Source organism: Camelus ferus, chromosome 33 (assembly GCF_009834535.1).
Source record: "Camelus ferus isolate YT-003-E chromosome 33, BCGSAC_Cfer_1.0, whole genome shotgun sequence".
Classification (NCBI taxonomy): domain Eukaryota; kingdom Metazoa; phylum Chordata; class Mammalia; order Artiodactyla; family Camelidae; genus Camelus; species Camelus ferus.
This window is the reverse complement of record NC_045728.1, coordinates 4,326,848-4,350,578: the sequence shown is the minus strand read 5'-3', so window position 1 is coordinate 4,350,578 and position 23,731 is coordinate 4,326,848. Positions and strand designations below refer to the sequence as shown.

At 48.6% G+C, this 23,731-nt stretch overlaps 1 protein-coding gene and 1 long non-coding RNA gene across 4 annotated transcripts in view; one reads left to right on the top strand and one right to left on the bottom strand.

Moving 5' to 3' along the window:
• FLI1 (Fli-1 proto-oncogene, ETS transcription factor) overlaps positions 1 to 21,053 on the top strand; it is a 109,920-nt gene extending 88,867 nt beyond the window's left edge. For 2 of the 3 annotated variants that reach the window (XM_032472544.1, XM_032472545.1), the window contains exons 6-9: positions 14,200 to 14,265; positions 15,906 to 15,965; positions 17,841 to 17,888; positions 19,042 to 21,053. In XM_032472544.1, coding sequence (XP_032328435.1) covers positions 14,200 to 14,265; positions 15,906 to 15,965; positions 17,841 to 17,888; positions 19,042 to 19,571 — 704 coding nt within the window. In that variant the 3' untranslated portion in view covers positions 19,572 to 21,053. The remainder of the gene's footprint in view (positions 1 to 14,199; positions 14,266 to 15,905; positions 15,966 to 17,840; positions 17,889 to 19,041) is intronic. The other variant, XM_032472546.1, reaches the window with a different exon arrangement.
• LOC116661175 lies at positions 916 to 2,568 on the bottom strand. The gene is made up of 4 exons (XR_004316958.1): positions 2,435 to 2,568; positions 2,192 to 2,277; positions 1,531 to 1,709; positions 916 to 1,005 (listed from the first exon to the last, which is right to left on the bottom strand). It is a non-coding gene; the product is annotated as an uncharacterized LOC116661175 (long non-coding RNA).
• Positions 21,054 to 23,731: the final 2,678 nt, after the last annotated feature.

Genomic DNA, 23,731 nt, shown 5'->3' with positions numbered 1-23,731 from the left:
AGCGGACGTGCACTTAAAATGTGAGGGTATTGAGGCCTCACGGGGGGCCTGCTAAGAAGTTTGTCATTTTATGTTTTTCCTTTATGATGAAATGCCTCTAATCCATTTTTAGCAAAAGCAGGGATGATCTCTGAGTGTGTGTGTGTGTCTGTGTATGTGTGAGTGTGCACTGTTTCTGTGTCCAAAGGCAAGATTTATGATTATTGAACAGACAGTAGCTTGCTCTCTCCGTTTTTTTTTTTTTATTATTATTATTGTTTTCCTTTGAAATTCCAGAGTTAATGTTTTGTCTGCTTTCGAGCTGACCTTCTTTGGAGAGCTGAGTGTGCGTGTGTGTGTGTGTTCACCAGAGAGAGACTGAGAGAGAGAGGAAGAGAGAGAGAGAAAGAGAGAGAGAGAGAGAGAGAGAGGTCTGGAAACAAAGAATCTTTGTCTGTAAGCTGTAGCAGGCAGGAAACCCCAATCCCGAGGGAATTTAGCCAGCCAGCCCTGTCCTGGAGTCAGACTCCAGCTCTCTGAATTCAATTTGACAGCTTGTCTGGGACACTTTCTAAGTAACCATTATCCTTCCTTTCTCTGAGTAAAAGAACTGTTATTTTGTGCCGTGGGTGTGCTGTGTGCACCGTTATCACCTGTGTGGGTTCCACAGTGACTAGGACACGCTTTCTCTAAATTGTTGGAAATGCTTAGCCTGTTTCCTAAGACAAGTGTAAATTTGTTCCAGGATAACAGCTTTCAGCGTTGCCCCGTGGCCGCGTTAGAGGCGGGTAGAGAGGGGTCTCATTGGGGTAGTTCGTTTAGTTCCACTTAAGGCATAAACCCCCTTCTTTGAAAGAGCTCTTCTGTCTCAGGAATCATTCAAGTTGTGTTCATTCTATTCTTTTAAAGACTTTTTTTGGAAATGTGTGCAAAGATCTCTTCCCATGATCATTCCCCCTCAGTTTCTGTGTTTGATGGATGAATCGATGACTTGTAAAGAAGTACACCGCCACAGGCCTGTCCCACCTGGGGAGAGAATTCCGAGGTCGGTGCCTGTCACCTGCCAGACCCTGGGGTTGGGGGGGGGAGGGCAGCCAGGCACAACTGGGGTGACCACCCGGAGTACAGCAGGCATCTCTCTGTCCTGTCTCCTCTGCCACTGACATCAGTTGACTTTGCTACCACTGCCTGAGGGTTTGTGAGGCAAAGCCCACCCTCTCCTGAGTGTGCATATTTGCAGGCCGTCCGGGTCCAGCTGTGCAGAATGACCAGGAGCACTATCCAGCACGGCCCAGGTCACTTTGGGGTCTGGGGTCTGACAGCTTGGCCGACAGCACGGTGTTGCCCATTTAGGTTCTGACCAAAATAATGTGTCCTTCAGATGTGAATGGATTCCTCTCCAGACTCTTTCCAAACAGAATTTTGAATGTCTCCTCATTCTTTGCCTGGCATCCCTTCCCTGGCTGTCTCAGCCCCACCCCAACCGCATCCTAGGAGCCAACTCACTTCCCACAGCCCAGCTCAGTGGACGTCTCCTCCGCCACCCCTTACCCCGGTGCTTCGCTTGAACCCGCTGTTCCCAGGGTAGCATCTGACGGAGCCTATCCTAATGGCCGTTGGTCTTGCAAAACTTGAAGCATCTTGGAGGTGGGGATGGAGACTTAGAAAAGGCCACTGGATGGATGATGGATGCATGATGGATGGAGCATGGATGGAGGGTGGATGGAGGACTGATGGAGAAAAAGTATAGACAAAGTGCCTTAAGCTACTCCTCACAAGCTTACTGTGACACTCACCCTTCGTGATGTTTCTAAGTCTGAGGGTGACAATGTGGCCTCGTCCACTGCGGGGAAGGGAGCTGTACTCGCCTTTTCCTCTCTACTTGCCATCAAGTTCCCCTTCACCTGACCCCAAGGTGATTCCTCGGAGGCTGTGATCGGTCCCATCCAGGAGTAGAGGGAAGAGCTTGCCGAGGACAGATCTCAGGCACAAGACGAGGTCTCCACTGCACCCTTTTGCCCCATTTTTTTTATCAGCTTAGACTACCCTCGGGGCCCCTGCAGATCTGGGTCCTCTTGCTGTGTGTGCCCATGCATTTTGGGACAGTCATACTGCAGGGAAAAGTTAACTCCCGCTCACTTCCGCCCTCCTTCTCTTACCTTCCTTACCCCCCCCCCATAATGATAACAGCTCCCATTGACTGAGGGCTTACTCTGTGCCAAGAACGTTCCTGTTCACTTCACCTGTGCACTTCACTGACAACCTCATGTCGTTGGTACGACTGCGTTCCCATTTTGCCTATGAGAAGGCACAGATAGGTTAAGCCCAGATCACCAAGACAGTAGGAAGCAGAGCAGAGTCAGTCACCGCAGCCCCCGCCCCATTCCACCCGCCCCTCCACGGAGAAGCCCACTTCTCCCAGGGAGCTGAGGTCATCCAGTTGTTAACACGATACCAGGAGATTCACTGATTTCTGCTTGGTCCAAAAAACAAACTCAGGAGTCTCACTCGGTGTGCTCAGCACTCGCGTTTTGAGCAGCACGTTAGGCGGCTTCCCAGCTGTTCTTTCCACTGTCGTGCTGTGTGATTCAGGCGGCGCTACGCAGCTGTGTGCTTAACATTACATTTTTTAAAAATAAAGGAAAAAAAGAAGAGATTTAGGGAGGGAAATGCTATGTTGAGCAACACCCTGTTGATCAATAAGGACTGCGATAAACAATTACAAAAACAAGGTGGACATCAGTGTGATAAATCTAGTTGTGGTATTTCCTAAAATGACAACAGGTGAGCAATGCCTTGCCTCGAGAAGTTTCTCGAGAAGGAGAAGGAAGGGTATCAGTATCACCTGGACTATTTTAAAGGCACGTGCCAGGCGGCTGCGGCCCCCCGACCCCACACCCCTTCCCCGTTCATACGTGCCCTTGGCGGGCGGAGTTGGAGCAGGGTGCTCTGAGAGTAAGCACATCCCACCGCCTGTGAAATCCCCTTCCCCACGTCACCCCGCCGCCGAGAGCCAGGGCTTTACTCAAACACTCAGCGGAGAAGAAACGTGCCTTCGGTGCTCTGCCGCAGCCTCCTTTCTGCCGCCACATCATTGGTCTTTCCTCTTCCCCACGCCTGCGGGCACCCGGGCCCCTGGTACTGTCCCTGGTGCTTAGAAGTGCCCACGGTGTGACCTTCCTGCCCCTTGGGGCCTGTCCCGTGTCGTGACCTTCATCAGAGCTGCTCGCAGATGCTCCCTGGAGAAACCCAGATCTGGTCAGCACCAGCTCGCTCTGCGACATTCATGACAGTGACAAGGCAGGTGGGAGCCCTGCTGCATTTTAATAAAGGGGAATGGCTCTAAGTAACCCTCAGAGGGGGCCAGGGAGAGGCGCAGGGCTGCGGGGGCGGGGGCATTTGGGGGCGCCTTGACCTCCAGAGCACCCTTCCAACTGGACTCGGCCAGCCGACTGCTCCGCCCCCCCCGATGGTGAGCGCTCGGCACGGGTGGGGTGGAGCGCCACCGCCACCGCAGGGATGCCGGTTTCTCAGTGGCATTTCACACTTGCAGAGTGGGCCGTTTGGGTTTTGCATTTCCAATTCATCTCCAGACTCTTGACTGCTACTATTTTAGGCCTCCCACCTCTACCAAGTTTCGCTTTGACTCTGACATCTCATCCCGTCCCAGAGAGCAGAGCTGAGGCGCAAAGTGCAATTGGCCTTGGTTGGTGTACCTCCAGTTCCCTCACCACGTGGTCCTGGTTTGTAATAGAAACTACAAGTGACCGCTGTTAGCTGCGTTGGGGCGGGGAGGGCAGAGCACTTTGGAACGAAAAGGCTAGATCTGCAAGCTCTCCAGAGGACCCCCAGGTGGTCATCTCCGTGCAGAATATTCCAAATCCATTTGTTTGGCAGAATGCGATGATTTAGAAATTCTACAGGGAGACTGTTTGGGGGGCAGTAGTCGCTGAAACATATTTAAAAGATGCTTGTTTAGTCTCGTGCTCATAAACCAATTTTTTCTCCCTCTCTCTCTCTGTCTCAAGAGAGAGAAGCTTCTCTCATTCCAGGCAGAGCTGTAGGGTTCGCGGAATCTTCTAGTGAAAAGCCAAGGCAGAGACTGCATCGTTTGTTATTTTAATATAAAAACCTTTCCCAAGTTCTTTTTATAGATACAACAACTTACTCTCTTCAGAGAAGCCTAAGATAATACATAACTTATCTCTCACGAAATAGCCTATTGGGAGAAGATAAAGTCTTTGAGGATGAAATTCTGTGGTTAGAGACGCTAACCAGGACCTGCGTGGCTTCTCCTCCCCAGCCTCAGGGATCTGTAAGCTTTCACATGCGAGGGTAAATAAAAAGTTTAACATGCCTCTGATGAAGTTCAAAGTCTTGTGTTAGGCATATTCTCAAGAGAAAGGGTAAATTAAGTGGGATTATTATTTTTTCAAAATCTCACACACCCTTCAAAGCCCAATTCAAGCCCCGCCTTCTTCAAGATATTCTCTCCTTATTCCTGAAGACTGCAGTCTCTCCTGAGGCCCCACCACACCCACAAGCTGTCTGTGGGCCGGATTACAGGCCACCTGGTGGTCCTTCATTGCGAGTTTGGTCCTGTAGCCTTTTTCCCAGCCTTGTCGATATTCAGTAAATGCCATTGACGGTCGATGGAGTCACCGGGGAAGGAAAATCTAGTTTGTCAACTTAATTAAATGTTTACTCAATCCTTCTGGTTCACTAAAGAAAGAACCAGAAGAAATGAGCCTTGGTTGACACAAGAAAGATGAAGTTCTTATTTTCAAAGACTAAAACTCTGGAAAGGAAGAGCAGCCACAGCTGTAGCGGACGCTTTGGAGCACAGAAAGCATTTTCACACGCACGACCTCATTTACTCTCAAAAGAAGAGTGCAGGGATTAAATAGGCCGTTCGCTTTTCCAAATTCTTAAATTTTTGGAGCAGCATTTTCCCCCCAAGTATCTACCTGTTACGGATAGGTTGACTGAGATTCAGAGAAACTGTCGCTTGCCTAAGCTGGCACTGGCAGAGGTGGGAGGCCGACCCTAATATAGACTTCTTTCTATTGCATCGACCTGTTTCCCTGTTTGAGATGGACTGAAGAGAAATGATGGAATTCTTCCCCATGAAAATCTTCAAGCGCCCTTGGTAACACCACAAATGGCCTTGCACGTGGTGAGATGCAGGTATCCCTCTTCCAAAGACGTGGAAATCGTTCTCAGGATGATTCTGAAAGTTCTTTGAGCTTCCAGAGTCTTTGGGCTGCCTGTAAAACACTTATCAGTCCTGCCCAGTACCCTAGGGGAGTGAAAGGCAGCTTTTCTGCTATGAGTCATACTTTCAATTTCTGTTAAAATTCTTATATGGCCACATATGCTTTCTCTCAGGCTTTGGGCCTCCAGGCCTGTGCTAATTTGCATGTCTGGTTTAGATAATGTCTGAAGTCCCTTCCAGCCTGCAAAGAAGCCTTGGATTCTAACATATAAGTGAGACCACATTCCACCTGCCGAGAGTTGCTGGCCCTTTGTCTTTACTGTGCTTTGACGTGTGGACACTGGACTCGGAGGTGGGAGTGTTTCGTGCTCACCTACCGGGTCACAGAGATGAAGTGAAGTCACCTGTCCGCTTCTCCCGCACTGAGCCCAGAGCACCTTCCTGCAGACCACTTCAGATGCAGGCTAAAAAGCAAAGCACAGGAAGCACTGGGATTTTAAGTTTCTTAATTTGAACAGCAATCCTAAGTCAGTGCGAGGCTAAGACCGCAGATCGGGCAACTACCCTGATTCTAAAACTGTCAGAAATCGGCCAATTCTTTCATAGACTAAGCTCATCTCATTTTTCACTCTCGCTCAACCAAACATCAAAAAGATGCTGCCAAGATGTTAAGCTAAGTGTTTCATCTTCAAACATAACGTAATTCTCACCAGATAAAGAACTGATAACAAAGAGTTGACTTTCCAGAAGGGCTCTGAAAGCAACGCAGGAAGCCCCAGTCACTTTGCATAAGAGAATCATGGCGCCCTGGAGAGCTCAGGTTCATGACGCTGGACAGGTCAAGTCTTTGCTCAAATTATGTTATCGGTGAGGCCCTCCCCGTCCCGGCACTGCCTCCTCCCTTTCGCCTGTTTTCTTTTAATCAGTAGCACTCGCCACCTTCTAATATACGATGTGGTTTTACTGTTTGTTTGGAATGTCGGCTTCAAGAGCAAGGATGTTCCTCCAGTGGCCATTGTGTTCCCAGCACGTAAGACAGCGTCTGGTACCATAGTGGACATTCAAGAAAATGTTGTTGAGTAAATGAACACATGTGGGAGATGAACTATGAGTTAAGTCCAGTAAGCTCCTTCTGGGGAAGAGGAAGAGCCTGGGGCGGGAGAAGAAAACGAAGGTGATAAGAGACAGCCCGTCTCTCCCCAAAGATGATCACTAAGCCAGGGCACAGGTGCCCAAGGAATTACACCAGGAGCCTGGACAGGCGAGAGCACTGCACGTAAGACCCTCACCGGTGAGCCTTGACCTGCAGAACTTTGGAAGGAAAAGATGCAGGAGCTGAACTGGGCAGCAGACGCAAGACTGGATCCTGGGCCGCCAAAGAGCGCGAGGGAGACCCCGCTGAGGAACGCCGGTGGGAGGGGGTCAGATCGGGAGCAGAGGGGGCTGAACACAGACTACCTCTCATTTATCCTCAAGCCCTGTTACCTAAGTGAGCTGCTAGGTTTTCTTTTTCCGACCTGGAATCCTCTTAAACCTGAGGCATATTTGACCCAAGAAGTATGCAATTAAGTTGCGTCTGCAGGGCCCAATGAGGAGGGGAGTTTGGGACCAACACCTAATTAATCTAGTCCATATGAATTGCTTTTCCACATAAGGCTGGCCCCCAAATCCCACTTTGAGGCCTTATCAAAATAAAGAGGTCATTTAGACTTGTGTGTCATTTAGACGCAGAGCCCACAGGAGGAACCCAGTGGAGGAAGGGTCCGGGCCCGCGGGGGCCCCGGGGGACTGTGGCGAGGCCGCCTGTCACGTGCCACTGGCCTTTCCAGACCCTCATACTTGAAAGCCATCCATTTTTTTCAAGGATTTCTCTCACGTGTCCTTTCTTCCCTTCGCACACGGAATTTCTGAAACAGTGCCTCCATTATACCCCACGCAGCGGGGCTGGTTCTGGGGCTCAGGGGCTGTTTGGATTCCAGGACAAGATCCTCGAGCAAAGGAAATCTGATCCAGGATGTTTTTTTTTCTGTGAGTTCCAAGTTTGAGGAAAGCCTTCCCTAGGTATTTCCCTCCTCCCGAGGCCTCCATAGAAGCCAAGATCCTCTGTTACTCTTTAGAACATAAGACGCCCCTGAGGTGGAGGCCGAGCTGCCCCGACAGGATGGATTGAAATGAGGCGAGGACCCAGTTCTGAGCTCCGGGGCCGGCTGCGCAGGGAACTGGGGATGCTGACAGTCTAGGGAGCAGGGAGGACGCTCAGTCCAACCTCAGCCTGGTAATAGCCTGAGGCAGGTAATAGCAGGCAGCAGGAAGCACCACCCTACTATCTCCTGGAGCAGCCATTCTACACTGGGACCCAGGGTAACCCATTTCTCTTCCTAAAAGAGAGCCATGCTTGATTCAGATTTGGGCATCACTGGGCTGGGAGCACAGGAGTGGAGGACCCTTCCTCCTTCACATCTTCTCTTATCTCTTAGGGCCTTTCCTGTTGAGCTTTTTAACTGTAATTCACCAAGATAAACATCTTAGAGGTTCAAGCAAGACTGTATTAGACTCTGTGTATATTGTGTGTATTTTTAATTGCCATTTATCCAATGCTTATTTAATCCTCCTAGCCACCCTATAAAAGGTCTGTTATTAATCCTTCTTAGGGGCTCAAAAAGGCAGAGTAACCTTTGGACCAAGATGGTTCGGCAGAGTCAGTGGCAGAGCGGGGATCTCAGCCCAGGGCAAATGGATTCTAAATGCCGTGACATCACCCCTGGGCCGCCAGAGAGAACGGATGTCTTCACCAGGGCATCTGCCCTGCAGAACCTTCCACAGCTTAGGGGCTAGCTGCCTGTGCTCTGCTTTTGAAGTGGGAGGCCAGGCCAGCAGATCAGACATCTGGTGTGGTCTCTGACAGGGGTGATAGTGGCAGACAAGAGGCTGGTCCTGAGTTGGAAAGGCTCAGGAAGCAGGGCAGGCCGTCATGGGTGGGGCCCAGCAAGAAGGAGAGCCCGGAGTGAGGCAGAGTTCGGTTGGTGGTCAATAGGTTCTGGTCCTCCTCAAAGGCTGGTCCTCTTATGACCTGGGACCTCAGAAGGAGAGGGGGTCTTGGAGGATCATCTGGCCCAGCCCCCAAACAATAGTGAGGCTGCTGCCCCCAGGTACAGTGGATGTGGGATGGTCTGGGCAATGGTCTTCCTTCTAGGGGACTTCTTGGAAGTTCGGGGCTTTGGGTGCGGGGTCCCCTTTGTTCGAGCTTTTCTCCTTTGGTGTCCTCACACTCTTCCAAGAAAGGAGGTCTGGATCGGACTGAGAGGAGCCTCTGCTCTGAGCTGGAGCGGCCCTGCCCGTTCTTGGGCTGAAAGGTCTGCATTCAGAAGCCGGGCTTCCCAAGGATAAACAGGGCCAGGTGCTGCCAAGCAGAAATTCGAAGAGACGTTTCAGGGAAAATTCATCTTTTTCCATCAAGTAATCGAAAGCATGGTCTTATGTCGTCAGGGGTGAAGAGAGAGGCTTTTTGTGTGCTGCTGTCTCTCATCGCTGGCCTCCGGGTGAGGTCATGACAAAGCATGGGGCTGCATGTTGCCGGGGACATTGGGCCTTCAGACGGCGAACTGCCAGCATCAGAGCAGAAAATGTCTTTCCTGAGATGTTTGGCCAGATTTCTGGGACGCGTTTCACAGCTTCACACAGAAGCTGAGTTAACACTGGGATGTCTGTGAGAAGGTCACGTCCAGAGAAAGCTTTCGCCTTCCAACAAGGACTTTTCAGAAAAAAAATCTCCATGCTCGTATTTCTCCACCCCGGGAGGCTCTCCTGGAATCTAAGAGGGCATTTAGTGTCAAAGTCAACCACACCGAGCAGCCCATAAAGGAGATACTGTTCAGGCCATTATATACATGAGGCTGACTTATCCACAATGCCTCGCGCACGGTGCCCAGATGCCCCAGAACAAGGCTCTGGCCTCACTTTGCTTTGGCAAAAGTTGATCTCAGGACTGCCTTAAACTGTAAGCTCCACGCAAAACCCTCCTGGTAGGACTCCTCTGAAAAGGCGTTGTAGTTCAGATTCGTTGTTCTGGTACCCTCTCAAGCCAGGGGGCACCAGCCATCACTGGAGTGAACAGTGAGTGTCACAATCAGGGTGGTTTTCTTCCAATGAAGCATCTGCCACCACACGGAAGTTCTGAGACCAGCAGCTCTGCTGGTCCCTAACGGTCCCGTTTTTGCCCACTGTGCCCTTGGCTGCTACTTAAGCATGTGTTTTCAGAAGTCAGTTCTCAGCAGACAGCAGGCAGCATATTCGGGGTGGGGGGCCCTGCACACACTCAGGCTGCCCCTTGGTCCAGGCACACCTTGCAGGAGAGCTCCCCAAGCTGACCGGCATCCAGGGGTCAGAGAGCCCCGACCCAGCTAGGCGTCGGGCCAGGGCAAGGAGAGCGTTTGTGCAGAAATGTGAGTCTTGGGGTCACTTCCTGACCCAGGCTTTACCATTTTGGTTATAGATACATTTCTGCTTGTGTGTCTGCTGACCACACTGCTAAGTTCTCATTTGTATGACTTTTAGTGGGGAAAAAAAAGCCTTCATGTCAACAATGACATTGTTAAAATATATATAAACTAAAATGCAGGCCGTTTAAATGAGTGGCATCTCGTCCTGGACATCCCCCGGGGAAAAAGGTTTCAGCCTCTGCCCTGTAATGGGTGGATCATTGTCCAGCTCAAAGGGCACACAGGGTTTACAGTCTTCACTCCGCATCGCCCAGACTGAAATCGCACGGAGACTTCACTGAGTGGCGAGAAGTCGGGGTCAGGGCTGTGAATTCTCTTCAGCTAATAAAATAGGGAACAGCAAGAGAAAGTGTGTGTGTTTAGCAAGAAGGAGAAAATATTGGCCCCATTTTCGTACATTCAGCAGATACTTACCGTGTGCCTGCTCTGTGCTGTGCACTGTTGTAGGTGCTTGGTTCTATCAGAGAACAGAAGAAGGCTCCCTACCCTTGCGGACCTGAGAAAGGGGGTGGGTTGGGGAGGGGAGTTGACATGTATTCGGCAGGGCTGGAGAACGTGTTTCTGGGTCTGAACATTCTTTAGGTATATAACGATGCAAAGACAATCATACTAATTGCTAGTATCTTCCGAGGCTGACTCTACTGGAATGCCAGCTGTCCGCCTGGGCACCTCCTTGGGTACCCCTGGTTCTTCAGATCTCTAAGGCAGAACACCAGACCTCAGTCCCTGGCCTTGGCCTTCTCCATCTTCGGCTTTGTCTTTGCAGTAGGACTTACATCAAAACCATTGGTTTTCATTTAAATCGTACATTTAGTTGGTGTCCCCATGAACCCCAGTGCCCACAGAGAGCATTTGTTCATTTCCTCCGTAAATGGACACAGGTGTCCTTTGTGGACTCAGGCGCCAGGGGCAGGATTTTCCATGCAAATAGGTGGGGATGAAAGAACAAGTAGGAGGGAGTCCTGTGGTGCCTGCTGCTCCGATTCCACACTCTGCTCCCGGACCCTCAGCTAACGACGCCCACCTACGGCCCAGTCCACGGCTGTTTATTGCTCTCTTAACTCCACAGGAGGACACAGTTCAGGCTGATTGCTGGTGGCTTCTCTTGTTTCTGTCACATCATTTTTTTACCTACCAGAAGACTTTAGAGTTGGTTGGCACCTCAAAAGTCCTCTCAGCTAGGCTTCCCCGGCCCCCAGGCAGGCCTGTGGGAGAATTGGGTTCTCCAGCAAAACGATGGGGTTCCCAAACACTTCTCTGATAAGGCATGGACTTCAGCGTGGTTGGGCACTTGGGGAAAAACCCAGCCATCACCCGCCCTCTGTTGGTTAGAGGGAATTCATCCAGGCCCGCTGTGCCGTTAGCATGCTCGCTCTGCCCGTGGAGCGAGAATAAAAGAATAGGAGGGAAAGTTGATAAGTCAATTGTTTTACCTCTTCTCTTCCAATTTAGATTCTTTTTATTTCTTTTTCTTGCCTAATTGCTGTGGCTAGGACCTTCGGTATAGCACAGGGAACTATATTCAATATCTTATAATAACCTTCTTGGAACAGAATATGAAAATGAACATACGTATGTACATGCATGACTGGGACACTGTGCTGTACACCAGAGACTGACACATTGTAACTGACTATACTTCAATTAAAAAAAAAATCAATGGTAACTTTAGCCAAAGCCATAATTTAGGCTAAAAAAAAGGTTCTTCTTAATGAATATAACAGCTTTCAGAGAGGGTGGACGCCTCCAGCAGATGAATGATTGAGTAGAAAAACTGATTAGAAAACTTTGAGTCAGAGGTCTTATCAGCACAGTAAGCCAGAAGTCAAGTCAGAACTTCAGCTAACACACACCGATTCCTGGAACTTAGTGATTTGTTTTTTCTTTCTGCATGAATTTGTCACTTTCTATTCCACTTTCTGTTCTGTTCCTGCTAGATTCACCTGCTTCCCCTCCCCTCACCCCGTGCTCACTCCATCCATCCCACACGTCACCGCAAGCTTAGCGCCCCATCACACCCTGCTTTCATGGTACTGCTGCGTGTCCAAAACCTCTCCCGGTTTCCAGTGCCTGTAACCCAGGCGAGTAGCGGATGACATGACCTTGAACCTGGCCTCAGTCCCCTCTTCCAGCCTGCTCCCCCTCCGCTTCAGTCCCGCAGCCCCACCCACGGCCACCCCTGCACCACACTGATGTCTCATCACTCACCCCTGCCATGTGCCCACCGCACTGCCCACCCTCTTCTCTCCAAGGAGGCCTCGCTCATGTCCCCCCACCCCAATCCCACTTGCCACTCCCTCCTTAACCTCCCAGAACCTTAGTATTTCCCCAGCCCTCCTTTGGCCCATGAGCCGCATTTACTCACAATCTGTTATCTTCTATTTAAAGGCAAGGAAGGGGAACTTGTTTTACATTCTTTCACATCCACTCTATGGCCAAACACACAATAGACTGCAGAATGCAGGCCCACATAAATTACTGGAGGCCTAACCAGCATCCTCCCGCACCAAAAAAAAAAAATAAACTTTGAAGAAACCGGCCTTTCCTTCCCTTGAGGGCACCCCAGCCTCGCACACACTCTGCAGACCCCAGCAAGACAGACCAGACGATGCCCAAGAGAACCCTCAGCCGCATCCCAAGCTTGTAAACAAGTTGGGTTTGTTGTTTGTTTTTGTTTTCTTTTGCTTTTTAGCAAGCAGAAGAATCTACTTGCAGGAAAAAATCTCTTTGTGGAAAAAAAAAAAAAGCCAAATAAAAATCAAAACAGACGACTTAAATGAGTCCAGCTCTGCCTCTCTTTGGCCCCCTTTCCCGCCTTCCTCCTGTCTCCACCCCCTCACCCCCTGTTTGGCGTTTCATGCGAATTGCTAAAGACTGTAATTTTGAAGCAGCGCTGGCTCTTCCAGAGCCAGGAGGGAGGCGCGTCCGCACGTGGATTTCTCCACAAGAAAATCGTTTTTGTCTTTCGGTTCTTCTTGGCCAGAGACAGGAGAGCGGGCGGGCGACGAGCCGGGCGACGAGCCGGGCGACGAGCCGGGCCACCTCCGCGGGCCCCGTTCTGATTGGTGGGGAAGCGCGGGCTGGGGCGGGGCGGGTGTGTTTCGCCCTGTCTGACGTCTTCGGACGAGGTTTGCGCTCCGTTTGTTTGGATGGTTTTTATGGCTTCTTTGATGTCCACGGAAAGCCTTTGAGAGTCACCATTCTGCATCCTTAAGCTCCAGTGCTCATTCCTGCTCCGCGTCTCAGCGGGACTCACACCCTGAGAAAGGAAACCTTTCCAGCCAGTCGGTTAAGCAATTTCTGAACATGGTTATGGGAGCCTGTGGCTTCTTTCAAGAAAGGCGGTGGGATCACCAATGTTGAGGTTCAAGGGAGGACCCGTCGAGGCAATCTGGAAGCTTCTGTGCACTTGCAGGCAGGAAGCATCTCTCCAGCCCTCGTTTCTTGTTCCAGCCACACCTCTGGCCTTCCTTTCTCTGCGGTCATCGCCCAGGCCTTTCCACTATCAACAGAAAAGCGTGAGAGGCCGAGGAGAGCCCAGAATGTGCCCACAGCATCCGTGCACTGAAGTGGGGGGTAGGAGCCACTGCCCGGGACCTCCTGGCCTGGGCTGGGAGACGGCCCTCCCGGGGGCCTTTAATCCGGACGTCACCCACCTCCACAGAGCTGCATGGAGGGCTTTGGACATTTTTTTTTTATTTCTAAACTTAGATTATATTTGCAGAATGCTTTACAAGATGCCTCGCATATGTCATCTCACTTGATCATTACCCGACTTCACCCACTCAGGCTGCTGTAACACAGTACCTTAAGCCGCATGGTTATAACCAACAGAAACGTACCTGGCACAGTCCTGGAGCCTGGACGTCTGAGGTCGCGGTGCCAGCGTGGTCAGGTTCCGGGGAGGGCTCCCTTCTGGACTGCAGGCGCTGCCTTCTCGTCGTGCCCTCACGTGGCAGGAAGTGGGCAGGCTGCCTTTACGGCTTCTTCTTAAAAGGGCACTAATTCCATTCAGGGAGGCTCCACCCTTACGACTAAATCACCTCCCAAAGACCCCACCTCCTAAAACCATCACATTGAGGGTTAGGTATTAACACATGAATTTGGGGAGGACACAAACATTTAGTTGGTACCTTGAGCATAGCCCTGTAAGGTGGATAAAGCATGTGAATGTTTACTTCCTTTTAAAAAAAAATGAGGCCCAAGGATGTCTTGATTCATCCAAGGTCTCACAATAGATAGTGGCAGGGACAGAACTTGAACCAAGCCTCTGACTTCAAGTTCGGGTTCTTCCCATTACTTTGGGGCTCCCAACCCAGGTGCCAATGTCCCTTCTACTCATCCCCGCCTTGACCCCGGGGGAAGAGTATACTTCTGGAATTTAATGATGCTCAGAAACTTATTGCTGAACTAAATTTAATGTCTCCTAAGGGCTGAAAGATAATCTTCACACAGCCTTTCTGGAGAGCAGGAGATGCTAATGTACCTCTTTGTTGTTTCCATTAGACCCTTCCTATGACTCAGTCCGGAGAGGCGGGTGGGGCAACAGCATGAATTCTGGCCTCAACAAGAGTAAGTAAACATCACTCTGTTCTTTGGGAGGAAAACTTCTTTCTGAGTGCTGGCTGGAGAACAGGGTCACGAGATAAAGGAGGAGAGGAGTGAGCATTTTGTGTTCCTGCTTTGTGAGTGGACATCAAAATCCATTGCCAATGTCGGGCCTGTCAGTGACACCCAGTTCTTGAAAGCTGGTGTGGGATTTTCACTCAGCCCTTTGAGTTTCATTTCACTGCATTTGGTTTTAGAACTATTGGAGTAGGGAGGTTTCTCAGGACAAGATTCGAAATGATTGAAAAATCTTTGGATTTAGATTCTGTCATTTCTGTTATGATAATGACCTTCTTTACTTTGCTTCTCTGATTGTCAAGATGGGGTCATACCAACATCTCTACCCTGTTCCGGGAAAGGCTGAGAAGGAGGATAACCTGATAAGGAGAAGGTGGGGGTCTGACACATCAGTTTGTGTTGGAGTCTGACCCAAAAGTTCCCAATAAGGGAGAAGGAAGAGAGAATGACTCAAACTCCTGACCCCAAATGTGTCGCTCTTGCTATCTCTAGGAAGTAAAATGTCAAGGTCAGGAATGGATGGGGAATTTTTTCAAGAAAGAGGTTGGGGTTACAAATTAATGCCCAAGCAGTAACCAAGACCCTTTTTAATAAGATGTATTATTTGTTTACTCTGTAACCAGCCCTTGGCCCAGTGATGAATTAGACTCAGACCAACATCTCAGGCAGGAGAGAGGGACCATGCATACATGTAACTCTTCCATCTGGGTGGTACTGGGAAGGCCTTGTGGGCCAGGGGCCCTAGGAGTTGGCTCCGGAAGGAGAAGCAGGATTTGGACCTGCAGGGATGGGGAGGAAAAGCCCTCCTCCCAGGAGAGGTGGGGGCCAGGGAAAGACAGCAAGGTTGTCATGTCTGTGCGGCAGGGAGGACTCGGGTTCCTGGAGGTTAGGATGCACGAAGGGAAAGAAAGCTGGAAAGGAAAGAAGGGGGCGTGAAGATGCTATGAAGATAGACCTCAATTCTTTAGTCAACAGTGAGTCACTTAGAGTTTCGGATGGTGGAGTGAAATCGTTTAGGAAGATTAAACTGGCTAAATAGCACATGATGGGTCAGTGGGAAGAGAGAGGAGTGGTGAAGATGCCAGTCAGAACAAGCCATGGATGCTGCAAGAGTGACGCAGATCTAACGCGGAGACGTGATGACAGGTGTGGGAAGGGTGTACGTAAGAGACACCCTGGAGGGGAGCTCACAAAACATGGCAACATCAGGGCAGGTGACCTGCACTCAGAGGTCTCCCTCTCATTAAGGACCTTTCTAAATTTTCGATTTAAAAATTAAATCTGCAGCCCCAATACCATTAGACATGCTCTGCTACATGTTTATTGCTGTTTGTCATTGTCTCCCCATTAAAATGCAAAGTTCTACCAGGAACTGCTGGTTCGAGGCTGAATCTCCAGCACTGAGAACAGTGCCAGCACGTAGTAGCTTCTAGACAAATATTTATAAAATGAAATGAATAGATGAGCGAGTAGAGTGAGTGAGTGAAAGAACGGATGAGAAAGCACGTGTCCTCCTTTGACGAGGTGTTCCCCTCCCCTCGTGGAGAATGGCCCCACTTACGCCATTTCTTTTCTTCTTGCTGCAGGTCCCCCCCTTGCAGGAGCACAGACAATGAGTAAGAGTACTGAGCAGCGGCCCCAGCCAGGTACCTGTCTCTGATGTGTAAACCCTCCTCTGCGGCCACTGACTCCGCGTGGTCATGGGAGGCTGTAGACCAAATACTGCGTTTTTGCTCATTCGTAGAATCCTGTATTTGACTGTGACAGATCTGTGAATTGGGTAACTGGCACTGGAATCAGGTGGAGACTTGCTAGATACTAGATACTAGAGGGGAGAGGAACCTAGAAATTAAAATGCCTTCTTTTGTAAAATAAAGACACTGAGACCCAAAAAGGTGAAGTGGTTTGCCGAAGGCCACTTGGCTGGCTTATGGGAGAACTAGAGCTGTAACCCCAGCCTCCCAAGTTGCTGTCCAAGCCCTTTATGCTTCTCCAGACCTCACCGATGATGGATCTACTTAACAATTAAATCAGAGGAATTTTAAAACCATGGAATTGGAGACTCTTTGGCATTAGAGTGGAACCTGGAGACATCTAGGCCTATAACATCCTTCTGTAACATCTCAGTCTTATGAGTACCTCACCTCCACTTGAATACTTATAGCAACAGGGAGCTCACTACCTTGCAAGGCCAGAGTCCCCACTTCCTGGATCATCCACTCAAGCTTCCCAGTTTGCCCACCAGAGAAGTCTCCCTCCCATGCTCTCCGAAGGTCCCTCACATACCTGAAGACAGCGGCTGTGCCCTACTCAGGTCACAGCTGAGATTAAGCTCTGAACAAGCCATTGCTTCGGGACGGACAGACGTTGTGTCCCATCTCCACTGAAGATAAGCAAGAAAAGTCGGCCTGCATTTCATCAGGAAGGCTAAGCACTTTCTGACTGTGAATCACGAGTCAGACAGAGAGGATCTGACACAGAGGACTTAAAGAATCCCCAACAACAACCAAATTAGACGTTACCTGCCAGAAATATCTCAGCCGTCATGCCATGGGGATCGAAAGGGGCAGACTCAGTAGCCTTCAGGACTCTGCAAGTTAACTCGTGATTGTTAGCAAAAACCCCCAAATCACGTTGATTTTCTTAAATTACAATTATAGTTGCAAAAACAGCAAAATTGTACCAAACATATGGCAATGTGGCCAAGGTGGGAACCAGCTCTCCACCGTGATTTCCTCACCTGAAAAAAAAGACCAACCTCACAGAAGCCCGTATTGCCAAGATTTCCTTTACAGCTAAATAATCACATCAGTTTTAAGGAAACTGAGAAATTAGGAATAATCATTCTATAGGTAAAATACAAATTCTGGTTGGTGTTGACACTTCTGAGCTTAAAATCACAAAATGCTGTACTAGAAGGGAGTGGGGGAGTCCAGGTGCCCAATCCATTATTTTGTGGATGAGAAAATAGATACCCAGAGACCATCCAGGGAGTTAGTTCATTTACAACTTAGCTGAGCTTGAACTCAGGCTGCTTGATTTCCAGACTTTTTTTTTTTTTAATGTAACATCAGAAAAGGAGAGACGTGTGAGGTGGTTAGTGGGGGAGGCAGCGCTTTTAAAGACTAGTCAGCTTTGGACCTTCTTTAAGCCCCTTTAGTAAGCCATCCTTCACCTTATCCAGGATGAGTGCATATTAGCCAGCTCCTTTCCAAATGGTTTTATTATTCCGTTTTAGGTAATGACAGCATTATCTACAAATTTTAGACACCAAATCTGAAAAAAAATGATACTATTTTATGTTACTATTCCATGTTGTTTCTGTAATTACAGGGATAAAGACCGTAGCTCTGGTCAAGGTCTCCGAGGTCTGCAAATAAAAAACAGTGCAGTTTTCTGACATCAGGCTTTCCTATGCTATTGAAATAAAAGTATAAGCCCTTGGGGTATTCTTATTGTTAATGCTGTTGTTTTTCTATTTTTAGTAACAGTGAAGCCAATTTTCTTTTTTGTTTCCTTAGATCCATATCAGATCCTGGGCCCGACCAGCAGTCGCCTAGCCAATCCCGGTGAGTTTACTTGGGTTTACTTTGGCCTCCAGGGTTGTCTTCCAGAACATTCCATAGCTTTGTGAGGTCAGAGGCTTCTTAAGTGTCCTAAGTTCAGGCTCCTGACCGGGGAGTAGCATGTACTTCTTGAAATGTTCGACACCTGTTTCTTTAGTGGACAGGTGAGAGGACACGGCTTGTCATTAGGTGTCAATAATGTCCGTTGGCTGAAATTCCTTCTGGACAATGAAGATACTAGCACTGAATATCCGCACTGGGATCAGGTTAAATTTCAGTAAGGAAAGGGGGCCGGGACGGGGGACAAGGGAACAGTTCCAGCAGTCCCAGCCAGCCCTCAGTGACCTTCACCAAGGCACAAGTGAATGTGTATCCCAGAGGTGCGTCAGCCTTGATTTGAGAACGTGTTGCTGAGTTATCTGGCTTTATGAAAAAGGCTGCAGATAATATAAACTTGATGTATTTTCAGGGCTTATTATTAAAATAACTCTCAAATGAGTTTTAAACCAAGCTCACCTCCCGTTTGAGCTCAGAAGCCCTTTGCAATAGTGAGGCCGGCACCTTCCCTCACCTCAGCCCGCAGGGAAGTCATGCTGCCCGTGTCTCGAGGCCGTTCCTTAGTGTCGGCCCCTCCTGCTCAGAGGACAGAGAAGCCACCCAGCTCCTTCTCTTCTTTTTCTCCCTCCGCCCAAGTTCTTCTCTGTAGAACTTAGAGCAGAGAGCGAAACATGAGGGCTAAGGAACAGTCCGGGTCTCCTCAGCCTAACTGGCTATCCCATCCTCTCGCTGGGGCTCTGGCCTTGATGGGGAATATCTTGAGCAGGACCCATCTCTGAGTGGAGAGGACACAGTGATTCAGGCCTTTATAGATAATGAGATTCAAACATCCTTCCCAAAGCGGTGGGGAGTGGCTTGCCCGCAGTCACACAGCTGGGTCCAGCCTGGTTATCCGCTGCGAATCTCACCAAGTCTGGGGCAGATCATCTTACGATCTGACCATGCTGATCATGCCAGTCTCAGTGGCAAGCGGATTCTGAATGGAAAAGGAGACGAAGGGCTTCTTATCCACTGTGGGCGGGCCCTTGCACCTGGGAAACCGGGTTCTGACCTTCTGAGCTGAGACTCTGCTTCCTCCCGCCCACCCCGATGCCTGCAGGGAGCGGGCAGATCCAGCTCTGGCAGTTCCTCCTGGAGTTGCTCTCCGACAGCGCCAACGCCAGCTGCATCACCTGGGAGGGGACCAACGGGGAGTTCAAAATGACGGACCCCGATGAGGTGGCCCGGCGCTGGGGGGAGCGGAAGAGCAAACCCAACATGAATTACGACAAGCTGAGCCGGGCCCTCCGATACTACTACGATAAAAACATTATGACCAAAGTGCACGGCAAAAGGTATGCCTACAAATTTGACTTCCACGGCATCGCCCAGGCACTGCAGCCGCATCCCACCGAGCCGTCCATGTACAAGTACCCTTCCGACATCTCCTACGTGCCTTCCTACCATGCCCACCAGCAGAAGGTGAACTTTGTGCCCCCGCACCCGTCCTCCATGCCGGTCACATCCTCCAGCTTCTTCGGAGCCACGCCACAATACTGGACCTCCCCCACGGGTGGGATCTACCCCGGCCCCAACGTCCCCCGCCACCCCAACACCCATGTGCCCTCACACTTAGGCAGCTACTACTAGCAGCTCCACCATCCATCTGTGGCCTTCTCGCTGGAGCCCCACCTCTCACACTTCCTGGTGGCCTCGCAAGGACCGAGGCGGGCTGGAAGAGAAAACAGAACTGGACGTTCTTTCCTGTTGGAGAGAACCTTTGTATTTGCCCTTTAAAAACAACCCTCCTTTTTTCCCCCCCTTTTTTAACGTTGGTAACTCTTGCTTCCTTTACCTTGAACAGAGATGGATCATTCCACGGGCCAGTATGCCAGTTTTGAGTCTCAATCACCTGTCATCTTACAAGCTGAATATTTAGATTACTGGAATGGTTGTATCATGGTTCTGGGAAAGAAACTGTAGATTTTTTTTATATATTTTTTTTAGGACCAAAGCAGTTTCTGATCAGCACACGGGTCTCCTCTTGGACCTTGAAGGGTTCAGTGTGATTACAGAATCATGGACGTAACCAGCTATGCTCTGGTGTGAGACAGTGAAAACAGAGGCAGGAAGCTTATAACCTTCTTTTAGGAAGACCTAATTCAGTGGATGGCAACTGGAACACTGGTTGTAAGGCCAGTGAAGTTTTCACCCAACTGGAATTTAAGAGAGAGAACAAGTGCATGTATTTAAGAAGCTACGGGCATTGCAAAATTCTTCTCAGTTGTCAATAACTAGGCACTAGGCTGACCATTCTCTCTAGAAATAGTCAAGACATGAGCTAAGAAAAGTTAATGCACATGCAGACATTCCTGAAAGACAGAGAGTCAAATAGCTTTTTTTTTTTTTAAATAATGACAGTGGGTCCCAGAACTTTGAAAAGTCGTAGGGATTTCTAGACACAAGCAGATTCACAAGTGCTGTGCGCTTGTTAGAACATCAGTCCAGGGTCCACCAACCAGAAGGCAACTTACTGTATAAATTATGCAGAGTTATTTTCCTATATCCTGCAGTATTAAAAGTAAATAAGTAAAAAGTTAAAAAGAATAAAGAAACGAGTTGACCTCGGTCACAGATACAGTGTGACTATCAGTCGGTTGTTATTTTTTTAAATGTAATTTGTACATCTTTTGTCAATCTGTACATTTGGGCTGTTTGTATGTTTTTATACCTGGTTTTTAAGAACTAATGTGACTTATTGCTAGAAAGGAAATGGGACATTGGCGTCACTGACTTAACTAGAAAGAGAAGCACTGGTGTGGTTATTTAACGAGCAAGCTCAAGCAGGCAAAGGTGATCCCTTTAAACGGTTAACGCTTTTGAAATGTTTGTAAATGAACCAAACTGCAGTCGTCGCAGCTCTGAAGAGAACAACCAAATGCTCCCTTGTGGATACGAGGGCCTTTTCCTGCCCTATATATACAATATATTTTTTAGATATTAAAATATATATAATTTTGCAGGTAATCATTGACTTTTTTAAACTATATTAAGTCGTAAGCTGACAACTGTCAATGAAGACTATGTTGTAAAATAATTTGAGAAAATAAATTGTGCCTTCTTCTCTCAGAACTGAGGATACTGTTGTCTTGTTTGCAGCCACGTACTCCCCCGCCCCCCTCGCCCCCTCACCTTCAGGCCCAAGAGTTTCCCAAGGGACCTTTCCTACCGCCCTTTTCTCACGGGTACATACAGCAGAAAGGACAAAATCGATTGGTTTATTGTTGTCCTTGTATGTGGTTGTTGGTATCGCTAGTCAGGGGTCTCCAGAGAAACAGAACCAGGAGGATATCTACGGAGATTTATTATGTCCCATCGGCTGCAAGCTGGACACCTCAGGAAGCCGGAAGCCGGTGGTATGTGGGGTCGTATGTGGTTCCAGTTGGCATGCGAAGGCCTGAGGCCCAGGAGGGTGCAAATCCCAGCCTGAGGGCAGGAGAAAAGTCCCACCTCCAGCTGGCGGAGAGGGAGCCAAAGGGTGAATTCCTCCTTGCTCGCCTTTCGCTCCGTTCAGAGCCTGTTTGATTGGAAGAGGCCGTGGGTAATCTATCCCATTGAGCTCACACATTCACACGCTTGTCTCAGTGGGAAACACCCACACGCACCTACCTGGAAACACTGCTTAACTTTGGCCACAGTCAAATCGATACTTAAAATTAACCTTCAGGTTGTTGATGATGTTTGCAGAGGTGGTTTTTGTTTTAATGTTATTTAAATCGTCCTCCAGCCTAAAAAGGGTTTTACTGGATGACAGCCAAGACCACGGATAACCTGTGTCCAAGAACCAGAACAAAGCAAACAGGTCCACCAGGATAGACCTTGTCCGTTGGACTTCACTCTTGCATCCACTGAGCGCCTCCAACCCGACGGCCATCCCCCTGATGCCGCAGCAGAGAATAAGATGACCCCCTCCCGCTGGTCCTGTGCAGGAGTTTATAGCCCAGGCAGATTTTTAAGGTCTTTCTCCTTCCCAAAAAAGAAACTTGCCTCAAATCGTTTCACTGTTAAGTAGCTCATTTTCATTTCCTCTGTTTAATAATGAAAACAAATGAGGCCTGGAAAGTCCTTGATGTTGTGAGAAATTAGACTCATGGCATTGGTAGCCCTGTAATCTTCCCTGGGTCACACCGGGTACCTTCTAGACAACTTGCCTACCTGAACAAAATGAGAAGTGTTCCAAAACTTTGGTCTCCAATTTTTTTTTCTTTTAATTTGCAGCCTACCATTAAACAAAAAAAAAAGTGTTAAGCAAACAGTCTCAATGGATGCACATAGATTTATAAATCATATATACAAATGGTTACATTATTATTATTTATATTAGAAAACAAACACAAAATAGAACAGTTGAAAGAGTGATATAAAAATAAATTGAAACTGAAATTCTAAAAGTTTCTTCCTGTTTTCTTTGTATTGCACATCTCCCGCTGTCAGCACTCAGTAAGAAAGCTAGTCTTTAGAGACCCGAACATCTGTATGAGTTTACCAGTGGGCTTCTAAGAAAAGAGAAAATTTAAAAACTCGATAAAAGTGGCCTAAGCATAGAAAAATAAATGATAAAAGGCTGGGATGTTAGGACTGGTCTAGGTAGATTCTTTTGCAAATCTCCATCTCAGCCAAGTTTTTCCCATCAATTTTGAAATCTACAATGTAATCATTAGGGGAAATAGAGGCACCTACTTCCCACTGCTGTGAGAAGGATGGACTGCCCAGACCATTGGAAGGTCACCACTTTAAGAACTTTATTAATGTGCCTTATTCGAGCACTGGCTAAGGTTCATCACCTTCACAAAGTCTTAGAACTTTGGTGAAATCTTGCCCTTAGAATTTGTTCCCCAATGATTTATTCCATATTTGGGGAGCTGGTCCACTCGGGACCAGGACATCATTGCCTTCTTTTAGGCATTTATATGGAGCGAGGTCTGGCCATTGGTCCCTAGTAAAGCCCAAATTGGGGGTTTACTTGCTTACTCCAGGGCACCCTGCTGACTAGCTGCAGAGGACAAGTAGGACCTTCACCATCTTGGTTGCTAGTCCAGCCTTTTCCACACTCAACCATCCTGTCCCAAGGCTGCGAAGTGTATTCAGTCTAACACAGAGTACACGCCAAGCAGAGAGGAGCGTGGCAACCCCGTGAGCAGCTCTAAGGGAAATTGTTCTTCCCCACGGTTTAGGCTGGTCAACAGCCCTTTTGAGCAGGAAGTCACTTTTGTTTTCAGTGCAAAAGAAATATTGTTGATTCCCAGGCAAAGGAAGCTACATTTTCAATGTCTGTTGTTTCACATTTTTAATGGTGCATGACCAGTAGGCATGTAATGACACCTCACATGATTCTTTTATTTAATCCATGGTATTACAGTTAACTGAACCATCTGTGTGTACTGTGTTTATTTAGTCCAAGAGTAATCCGTGACGTGTGGGCCATCACACGAGCTGTCACTACTTGGGACCAAATGAGAACACGAGGTTCTGGAACACCAGGGCACAAAAGAACATCCAACTACCCGCCGCCAAGGAGCTGCCGGGCCAAGGCGGTGGTTAGTGAGGAAATTAGAAAAAAGCAAAACAAAACAAAATGCAGCTTTCTGTAAGTGGTCTGTTGGTTTAGTTTCACACTCCACTTCCTCTAAAATCTATTATTAACAGCCATCACGTAAACATGTTACCTTAGAAACTATTGAAAAGGTACCACTTTAGGAAGTAACCCTTGAGCGAGGGCCCAACCCTGCTGCACACCTGGTGGGGATTCG